General features: G+C 44.2%; 1 protein-coding gene across 11 annotated transcripts in view; it reads left to right on the top strand.

The window, feature by feature from the left end:
• Positions 1–2,877: 2,877 nt before the first annotated feature.
• Positions 2,878–10,983, top strand: part of EXD2 (exonuclease 3'-5' domain containing 2) — a 15,711-nt gene continuing 7,605 nt past the window's right edge. For 2 of the 11 annotated variants that reach the window (XM_057367208.1, XM_057367162.1), the window contains exons 1-6: positions 2,980–3,052; positions 4,779–5,183; positions 5,992–6,248; positions 7,309–7,435; positions 8,174–8,502; positions 10,857–10,963. In XM_057367208.1, coding sequence (XP_057223191.1) covers positions 4,845–5,183; positions 5,992–6,248; positions 7,309–7,435; positions 8,174–8,502; positions 10,857–10,963 — 1,159 coding nt within the window. In that variant the 5' untranslated portion in view covers positions 2,980–3,052; positions 4,779–4,844. The other 9 variants (XM_057367246.1, XM_057367226.1, XM_057367237.1 and 6 more) reach the window with 9 other exon arrangements.

Below are 10,983 nucleotides of genomic sequence, written 5' to 3'. Positions count from 1 at the left end.
GTGAAGCCTGGTTTCCTATGGATTTGTCCTGATGTGCTACCGCTGTGTGGATTCTCATATGTATATTAAGCAGTATCTGCACATGCTTACCATTTTATCAGTGACAGCTTTATAAGGACCTGTTTCATCCATTTGGCYTTGCATTTCACTTAAGTTACCTTTGTACAAATTTAGATGGAATTTAGCAATGGTTTAAACATGCTTTTTTTGGCAAGAAACATGGGGGAAGTAATGGGACCCAGAGGCAGAGACACTAACAAAGTAATTGCATAAGCTTTCTTTCCTTAGGAAATCAGGCTAAAAATTAGTCTTTTGCCAGTGACCTCTGCAGTGACCTCAGATCAGGCTACAGACACAGAAAAGTAAATGTTGCTGTTTACCATGTAAACGTTTCCAGTTACCTCCTATAACAGATTTCTTATAAGGCTAAGCCAGCAGTTGATATTTACTCACTTGGTTATTTTCTCATTTTCAGCAATGTCCCTATCAGGCTTTGGGAACTTGGGGTGTTTTTTTTGTTTGTGTTTTTGCTAGAGTGCACTCATGCATTAGTTGCTTTCATTTATTTTCAATTTAATCTTTATACTTGTATAAAATGGCTATGTAGGTATAAGACAAGCTGTTAAAGAGGCTTGTGGGTTACAGAACTCTGTAATGTCAATGATGCCATGAAAAATAAAGGCTTTAAATGCAACCCGGGATACAATCCTGTTACTTGGAGAAAGTGTAGCATCTTCTCTGTGAGATTTTCACTGTGCAATAAATATTAGGGTATTTTATTACATTTTTCTCATTGTACATTTACACTTCTGTTACTTTAGAAACTAAAATAAAYGATTTATTAAAATAAAATCTGCCATTTCAGATTTCTGGATGGATGTCAGTTCATCACGAAGCGTCCACCTACAAACTATCTTTGCAGATTTGGACAGTATTCTGTGCTTATCTTGAGCTCTGACAGAGTTCTGTCAAGAATGCTTGACTACCCTACAACAGGGCAGCTGGATGCTGGAAGCCAGCTATATCATCTTCTTGGCTCTCTTTCCAGTCACTTGGACCTTGAAGTAAGTCTGCCATGTTCCCAGGTGTTACCTCTTTCCCTTGAACTAGTTTACAGATAGACCAKTTCCGTGATTCTCTGAGTCTGTCATTACAGAAATTTGGGTGCTGGAGCAAGGGAGCAGGGAGTGAGCAGTCAATCCCATCTACAACAGGAAATKTGGGACCACCCATCCAAGTGGCAATCCAGGTTTATGCTAAATTACAGTGACCATACAGAATAAAGCACTACACCTTGGGGGATATGTGTGAAGAGAAGAGAGAGGGAGAGAAACAGGCAGAACATGTCCATCTGACTGTGGGAACTCAGGCACTGCCAGACCCSTCCAGCTTTCTTTCCTGAACATGCACTTTTCTTCTGAGCACAAGTCATGTGAGAAACTTCATAGTAGCACTGGGTCCTGCTTGGTGACCTGCAATTCAGCTGCTTGGCCGTGTCTGGTGCATCAGAGATGCACCCATAGGGGATGGATGGAGAAACTGGCCAGGCTGTGACTGAAAAGGGGGATGCAGATCTTCTGAGAAGAATGAATGAGAGACAAGATGTGTGAGTTACTGCAGTGAGATTGCAATGCTTCATAACCTCCAATGAATTAATATAAAAATGGATAAAAATCAGTGTGGTGTAAGATTGAGAGGCTTTGCAGAAACACATTACACACAAGCTGTAACTGTGAGGTATAAAGCTTTTGTACATTTAAAATACAGATGTAAGTCAATGAAAAACAAAATTCTCTGACACTACCCTACCAGCAGTGAGACCTAATATGGTCACACCATGCTGGCATAGATCAGGTCCTTAGAACAAGCTAAGCTTAACCTTCAATGGCCTTGTCATCTTATTTCTGATATGAAAGGGGCCTTGTTTGCTCAGGAAAGTGTTTGGAAAATCACCTGTGTTCCTTGTGTGCCATCARTAGGTCTGTACCCCATTCCTAAATTAAGGAAAAAAGAAGGGGGGAAATAAAGATGAGCATTCACCTACAGACAGAAAAAAATACTGCTTCTATAGAGATTTTCCCTGATGCCAGCCATTAGCTGCTTTGTTGTACTCTTTGGAATATGTGTCTGCTAAATGCCAAGTCTCTGCCAGGGAGATCCTCCTACCCTGATGATTACAAGTGGCAAAGATAAAACAAAACAAAATTTGATGCTGTCAAATTGTTAAATCGATTTAATGCAGCATTTCCCGTGGGTTCAGTCTCTACTTCAAACAGATGCAACTAGCTGGAATTCTAACAGCACAAAAACGGGGAGATATTGGGAATTGCAAATGAATTTGAAAAAAAATTGGGTGATCAGATCCTTTCATTTGCAATAGAATTTGGGCTGGAAACTTGTTTGCTTTTTGACAACGATGGCTTCAAGCCTTGACGATCATAACCCTGCTTGTATACCCATTGTCCAGGTTTCGTGGTGTTATACTTGCAACCTTCCTATTTCTCCCCACAGAAGGGGATCAGTTACTTGTCATGGTTATTCCTCTGTTAATTCCTTAATAGTCTCAATTTGATTTTTCCCCTCTTTGTTTTCTTTCCGTTTGCCACTTCGGAGGTGGCTGCGATTTGCTATTTATTTTCCTGGCTGCCTTTGTTCTTTACTTCCTATTCTCTCTGGTCCCTCTTGCCCCAGGGGCTCCCTGGTGCTCCGCGGGTGGGGGACTTCCCCGACCCCGCTGCAGTTCACTCCTCAAGCCCACCCTATTCGCAGACAACTTTTCAGTCCAAAAATCTCCTTTAAAAGGAGCTGGCTTTTCAGTATTTTTGCCAGTATATCATGCCCCGGTTGAAGGCATGCCAACGCCTGCCCAGGCACACAGCCACCTCGCCACCMGCTGCCGTACAACATGGCGGCGCCCAGAGCCCACTCGCACAGCCGGCACAGAGGAAGCGTCCGCCACTCTAAAGCTCCCGGTGCGTGTGGCAACTGCCCCGCGGGGGGTTCCTGCAGCCGGACGCAGTCGTTCCGCGGGACGCAGGCAGCGAACGGGCCGGTGGGTGCCCGGCGGGGCYGCGGGCGGGCGGCGGGGCCGGGCGCGGGGGAGAGGCTGCTGCGCGCATCCCGGAGAGGCGGCGGCCGCGGCTGCAGCTACGCCGGTGCGCGGTCCGGTGCGCCCGCGGCCTCCCGTATGATCACTCCCGGCCTCCGGGCCTCTTCCCGGGATAAATAACCCCGGCCGAGCTTAAAGCGGGCAGCGCCTTCGCCTGGGTGCGAGGAGAGCTGCGGACGCTGCCGCCTGCCCCCCATCCCACCGGGGCTGGCGGCGGCCCGGAGGAGCGCTCGGCTGGGGCCCAGGGCCCGCCCCCGGGCCTTGGCGGATCGCTGCCGCCGGGGCTGAAGCGGGGCCGGGGTGTCTCATGGGGGTTTGTCCTGCCCCAGCGGGGGATCCGCACGAGGGGCTGTCTGGGATCACATCCACCCCCAGTTCCCGGCGGGGTGGTGGCTGTTGGACCGAGGGAGAGGCCATGGCTGCGGGCCGCGGTGCATTGGGTGTTCGCGCTCCGTTTACGGGGTGCCAGTGAAGGACCTGTTGAGTCGCGGGCGCTCGGGCAGGTGCCCGGGCCGTGCTCGGGGTGCGGGCAGCGGCTGTGCAGGGCTGGAGGAGCATCGACACCCCTGCTTGCTTCTGGGACCGCGTGCGCAAGGGCAGCCTTTTAGAAACAACGTGGCGGACTGGGGACGCAGGGGTAGGATTGATTGCAGTTTACTGAAGGTGTAATTAGCTTTTGTATGGTAGAGAGACAGCTATGGTRAAAACAGATGATGGTGCTTTAGGACTTTTCAATGTCTGAAGAGCCATTTGACCCTAGTATGTATGTTAATGTAATGGTCAAATGCTATTATTTACTAATATGTGAACAGACATGGTTATTCTGCAGCAATTTCATTTTGCTCTTGTTTAGGTTGATTTAATTCCAAACTGAACTAAAAGATGTTGACAATAGCCGTGACTAGTTTATTTTTGGAATAGCAGAGTTTGTGGAAGCACCCAGTTGCACCTGTATAAATTAATGGATTCTGATGTGAAAGATGTGTGCTAATRTCTTTACAGATAGTTTTGTGGGTTTAAGTATAGGTGTTAAAGTCTTTGAAATGGGTCGTAATGTCTCTGAGCTTTGGGGTTGCAAGTTCACTACAGAGCCGAGACAGCCTTGCTCTTGAAACAAGACAAGTGGGTCTGCACAAACCTGAACTTAAGAACTTTGGGGTAAAATGACAGGTTCGGGGCAGGGGAAGCATATATGGTAGGTGATTGGGAAAGGCTGTACCTTCCTTKTGCCTCAGCTAATGTTGGAAGAGGACAGCATGCAGCCGGGAGTTTAGGATAAAAGGAGGTTGCGCCCTCTGAAACTTTTAGAGAAAACCCCGCAGGCGTGTGCCCGAGTGGACTCTCTCCCTTCATTCGAATGAGGTTAAAGGACTCCTCTGTTTTCTTTTTGGACAKAAACGTCCGGCGTTTGTGGATTCATTTTCTTGACAATTTCTTTTAAGGTTTTTAGTGGTGTGATCAACAGCGGTATTCATTCTCCTCTTTTGCCCAATCCGTCTGTCCCCAGGCCCCCAGTCTATCAAAGTGGGACCCAGTCCTGTCCTTTTTTTCCATCAGATTCACAAATTGTCGCTAGAATCTTGTTATGATACCGTTGTGTGTGTTTAATATCTCTAAACACATTTCATTTAGTTGTCATTAATTTCTGCCTCTCATTTTTTTTCTGCAGGCCATGTTGAAATACTACAATGCTGTTTTGAGAGGGTAAGGTGAAGGAGGAGAAAGGGCAATAAAAATGGCCAAGCAAACGGCTGTGACGATTACTTTGGCGACCCTACTGGGTGTTGCTTTGGGGGGGCTGGTTTTGTGGAAAGCAAGCCAGCGTCGGAAAGGGAAAACATGCTGTAGCAGTCAGCAAGAGGAAGCAGCTGTAAAATCAGAAGATGAGAAACTCATTAGGGCAGAAGATAAGAAGGTGCTTTCCTTCTTCAGATCTTCTAGCTTTTCCTGGGTAGAGAGGGCCCTTGGTGCAGACATAGTGATAATTTCAGAGCAGGAGGAGTGGGATCATGTCGAACCGTTGCTGAAGAAGGAGCTGGAGAAGTGGCCGGTGCTTGGAATTGATTGTGAGTGGGTGAGTGATAAAGAATCGCCTCTCCTTCCATTGGATTGCAAATTTTTTTGGGAAATCATTGAAGGTGGAGTAGTTCCTTTGCTTAAGTAGGTACCACAGGACTGACTGTTGAAACTGATTGTCTGTCCTGACAGCAGTGAAGTAGCTGCTAATTTTGATTGTGCTTATGTTTAAGCGTGTTAAGTTTTTAATTCTCCAGATATATTTGTTTACTGAGTTCCTGTGATAAATCGACTTTACTAAATATACTGACAGTGGTATGGCTAAGTATAGCTTTATGAGTTTTGTGTAGTGTCTCTTTAAAGGTGATGTAGCTGATACATAGATAAAACTCACTGGGGCAACCAGAAAACGAAGTTCCTCTTCTGCTTGTACATTTGCATGTGTGACAAGCCTGGATTTGTCTTTGTTTTGACTGGAAATTTATTTACCCTGCAGTCATTAGTGCAAACCACAGCTAAACAATATATTTGCCATAAACATTTATATAGTGGGTGGCTTTGTACTGATGTAGATTAAAAAATGTGTCCAGTTTCTTTCACCAGCTCAGATGTGAAGGGGAAAGGTGAAAAGGGGAAAGATTCTCATATGGGAATGTGGCAAGAAGTAGCCTGGGGACAATAATGCTGTGAAAAAGACCAAATAACTTGCAGTGAATTTTTAGAGAAATGTAACAATAGTAGACTATAAACTGTTAAGTACTGCCTGCCTTCAGTGGTTTTTTTTTTTTTTTTTTTTGCAATTTGCTTCAGCTCCAGTATTACTAATCATTCTGTAACCTGAACTTTCAATTTTTACTGAATTACAGGTATGTGTGAATGGAAAAGCAAGTCCTGTATCCCTGCTACAGATGGCTTCTTCCAGTGGCCTCTGCTTTCTTGTTCGGTTGCCCAGGCTTGTTGCCAGCGGCCAGACTCTTCCAAAGGCCCTGTTGGACATCATGGCGGATAGTGCTGTGTTGAAAGTTGGAGTAGGATGCTGGGAAGATGCTTGCAAATTACTTCATGATTATGATCTTCCAGTCAAAGGGAGCATGGATCTCCGGTATTTAGCCATGAGACAGCGGTAAGTGCCTGAAGACAGAGGTAGCTGTTTGAGGCATCATTTGAGTTGGAAATATTTCTTAGGTGATTTACATAAGCTGAATGATATCAGGCTGGTATGTCTGGAATTCTCAGGGTGGCTTTAGAGAATGGGCATTGATAGCTGCAGCCCAAGAACATGTCAAGTTCCTATTCTGTGGTCCTAATGGAAATGAAATCTTCATGAGGATTTAATTTGCTAATTGTCTGCTAGTCTTCTCTCACAGGCTAATACCTTTGTAGACTTTTCTGTGTATCCTGATTCAGCTTTTAAGGAGTCCAGGCACAGTGATGTAATGCAGTGAGAGTGATCACTGTGTCAGCAGATGTTAGAATGCACTGCCTAGAAGTACGGGTTAAATGTGCCCAGGGCATGTAAGTGAACTGTGAGATTTAAAGATTTCTTGAAAAGTTACTAAATAAACCAGTTCTAAAATAAATTTTCTAAAATAARCAAAACTAAATAAACGAATTTTCTAATAATAATGCTTCTATGGAAAGGTTAGTTATGATGCCATTTTCTTATTCTTCACTCTTCCTAAAACAAGATGTTTTACTTGCAGATACTCTTCTCGTACAGTTGTATGTGTGCCTGGGTGTGGTGTTCGTGATCTGGCTGTGGGTTTGCTGACCTGTTGGTGTCCTTTTAGCACTGAGGATGGAGTTGTCTCTAGTGGCCAGGGTTCCTCCAAGTCATTCGTGGTTCTTGGGCTTCTCATGAATCCCTGGGACAGGTGGTCCATCACTTTATGATGGACCTCTTTAGTTCAGAGCCAAACACTTCAGCCTTAAATGTTACTAACTCCCAGTTTTGCCTGCTTTACATATTGCAGAMAAAAAGTAATTACTGAATCTAGAAAGGACATTTTAGCAGAGGGGAGGAAAAGGGCCTGTAAAGCTGACAGGCAGCTGTGTGCTGTTTGAGTCATGCATCATGTGCGTTGTGTTCTGGCAGGTTCAGGCTGTACAAGGCCATCTGAATTTGCATGAGTGTATAGTTTTATTTTTAATATGTTTGTTTCACTTTCTTTGTTGAACTGAAGGAAGGATCTACTTCACAACTGCCTTAGCCTTAAGTCTTTAGCTGAAAAAGTCCTGAACTTCCCGCTTGACAAGTCTCCTCATGTGCGTTGCAGCAACTGGGAGGCAGAAGAACTGACACAAGATCAGGTGTGTCCTCCACTTCAGCTTACTGTTTTGGGAGGAAAAGTAACCTTAGTAGAAAAAGAGGCTTTACAACAGGGAGATCTGAGCCTATCCAAATCGTACCTCAAAACTTTATGTGTGACATGGCSTTAAGTTAATTTCAGACTCACTGACTGCATATCCCTCCTTTTAATTTTCTGCTGTTCTCCCTGGATTCTTGACCCTTGTTTTCCTTTAGTCCTGAAAGATCTATAAGGCCAGATCCCTTGAAGAAGTGTTTCCAAAACCTCATCTTTTTATTATTTTCTTCAGTCTCTATCAGTCAGTGCAACATTAGAGAGACATTGGAAATTTCGTTCACTTTCTTTAGAGCATTGTGTTTTCCCTGACTGCCCTGTCAAGCTGCTCATGTCTGCGGTAGCAATGACCGGTAGAGGGAGCGACAGGACAAAAAACCATGCTGAATACTCGTAGCCGCTATTTCAAAAGGGAATTTTCTATGAGGGAGGGATTGATGGGGTAGGAGGATGTCTGACCTGAATTTTTTCAGTCCCTTGCAGCTCCTGGGCAATACCCCAGGGTAATGCGGTGTGGTGATGTTATGAAACTGCCTCTCAACAGGCAAAACTTCRTGAGAAATACAAAATGAAATGAGTCCAGTTTCTGGCTTTACTGTACCAAGTACTAAAGAGTACTAAAAACTGATGCTGTTTGGGATTACTTGCTGTTTGTTAGTATCTCGATGTCTGTGCTTTTCTGCAGGTTCTCTATGCTGCTAGGGATGCCCAGGTCTCAGTGGCTCTGTTCTTCCATCTCCTGGGATTTACCAGCCTCCCTAATACATCTGAAGGTGAAAACTCTGTCACTGTTTGGGAAAAAGCACGGGGTAAATGCCAAGGCTTGGTGGATATCCCATTTAGAGGAAAAAAGAGTGTTGGCAGCACAGGAGAGGAGAAGAGTGGAGAGGGACGTTCCCCTCAGAAAACAAAGAATCGGAAGTCTTGGGTGAATGGCCAGCCCTCTGGCAATCAGCAAATGAGAGATCCACGGAGGCAGAAGCGAAAGCCTCTGGGTATGGGATATTCTGCACGGTGAGTATATGAGCACATCTTATTCTTTGCATTGCACAAGGAAAACTTAGGGTGTTTCCTCATGGTCTAGTCCTTAAACAAAGTGGATCATATGAGCTAGGAAAGGGAACACAGAACCTAACAGTCATGGGGGTCAGATGCTGGTTCTGTTTTCCTCCTTTTCCTCTGAGTGGTATTGAAAGAGGGGSCAGCACTTAGATCTGTACTTAGATCATGAGTAAGTTGAGGTGTTGTCTTCAGCTTTAGCCCTCCTTTCCCCTGTGGAAGCATTAGCCAGAGAGCAGAGTCCCAGCAGGAGGCAGCTGGCTGTCCAGGTGTCATTCTCGGGGTTTCCTGAGCAGGGCCAGGAGTTGCACTGGATGATCCTGGTGGATCCCTTCCAACTCAGCATATTCTATGATTCTGCTGCTCAAACAGCTGTGCCCTGTCTCCTCCAGGGAAAGGTGGCAACTGCACAGAGCTTGTCCTTTCATCAGGATCTGCTTCATGCACTGTTGTATGTCCTTTGCTTTTTCATGTCACTGTGACTACAGACTCGGCAGGGTACTGAAGCAGAGCTGAAAGTTAAGGTTACCCGGGGTAAGACATGCTATGTGACRTGCCAGAGGGCACAGGACAGAACAGTCTGTGGCAGAAGCAAAGCACTTCCRTGTGGCTAGGGGGAGAGAGGAGACAATAGTGCTGCTTTGGCCTTSCAGAGGCAGATGTTGCTGGATTCAGCATCACCATCCTTGCAGGCAGTTTTTTTGGAGCAGATCCTAAATTCTTATGGGCTTTTGCTAGTGAGAGTTCAGGTGTTTGAAAATTTAAAACAAGTCGGAGATGTTGCTTTAAGCTTAATACAGTGGAGGGTATGGGGTACTGGTATGTTTGGTTTTCTTGGGATGCAATCTAATGAAATTAATCACTGGACATAACTGAAATTAGATGTAATAATCATTGGGAAAGAAATTCAGACATTTTTGAATTTGTCTTCTCCTTTCTAAGTTTACTGGATTGGCAATGGAGAAATTTTAATGTAGCTAACAGTACTGATTTCATTTATAGTGTTGTCTTTTACAGAGCAAGTCCCTCATGTATATATATATATATATATATATATTTTTTTTTTGGGAGGCTGTGTAATACAAAACAGGAGGACTGCATCTCATGGGAGGATTAAAATTTAAACAAAATTACATTCCAAGATAAACAAATATGCGGAGACGTCTATTTTTTTTTTGTTTTTAACTGTGCTTGACATCATGAGAGATCTGTAGACTCACTATTTTTTACAGTATTTACAGCAATGTGGCTCAGGTCTGTAATAACACTAGATGTGGTTTCAAAAGTATTTTTTCGTTCTTTCTRTTTAAGTCTGTTTATTTTTAATGTTTATTCATGTAGAGTTGGGAAGTACTGAAATTGTCATGGTGACTGTGTTAAACTGTTGATGCTCAGTGGAAGGAGACCTTTTGTAGCTTTTGTTGGGCTTTTTTCCTGTCATGGACCTCAGAAGAAATAATTTTGTCAGATTACATAGCCTGTGAATTAACCATTTTAGAAGTTAGAGATCGGATGAGTATTAATTTGTACAGTCTTGCTGTATAGAAGAAAGGAAACTTTTCTGCAGTGTATCATGGTATGTCTGGCTAGTTCTTCCCAAATCCTCTTTGAGCCCAGCCTGCTCTGCTTCAATTTTGTCTGAATGAGGTTGGCAGAGTAAGGAAACGTTTTCTGCAAAGCAGAGCCCTTCGACACACTGCCACAAACCACCAGAGAGATTCCTCAAGCAGGACTTCTTATCACTGCCAAAGGCTGGGGCCTGTGTTTGAGGGCATCAKCTCAGCTTTGTTGTTCTTCTAAACTCCTGTGTTTGAGTTCCCAGTGCTGCAAGAGCATTTTTGGACCATTTCTCTTGGATGAATAAAGTATTTTCTATTCACACTAAGTTTTAGAAAAGTTTTTTGTAATAAAACATAAAAATCCGGGCTTAGACAGATGATCCTTGAAATTGTCTTGCCTGTTAGATGACACTCTCTTTGAGCTTACTGTTAGCTCCTTGTCCTTTGTGACTTCAATTCTTTTGTTTTCTAATGTAATTTTTTTAAAAAATACTATAATTGAGTACATCTCTTGAAAATTTGGATTCAGAGTTACAATTCCATTGACAGCAAGAGARGGAAGAATACCTTAGAGTCAGTTGATGAACCCTGGATAAGTTTTCAGATGTGCTGCTTCAAGTGYATGTTTAGGGGTACTCCTGTGATTTGGAGGAGGCTGCATGARCTGCAGTGTGGCACACAGGACTACAGAAAATTATAGGGTTTTTTGCATGCTATTGTAATTGCTGTAATATTGCCCTTGTTTCATAGAAAATCTCCACTGTATGACAATTGCTTCCTGCATGCACCAGATGGACAACCCCTGTGCACTTGTGATCGCAAGAAGGCTCAGTGGTATCTGGACAAGGGGATTGGAGGTAGGCTTGCCAGTTTTCCT

This window comes from Malurus melanocephalus, unplaced genomic scaffold, assembly GCF_030028575.1.
Source record: "Malurus melanocephalus ecotype Western Australia unplaced genomic scaffold, MMel_1.1 scaffold_2, whole genome shotgun sequence".
Classification (NCBI taxonomy): domain Eukaryota; kingdom Metazoa; phylum Chordata; class Aves; order Passeriformes; family Maluridae; genus Malurus; species Malurus melanocephalus.
Note: the sequence above shows the minus strand (reverse complement) of the source record. Positions and strands in the feature narration are given on the sequence as shown.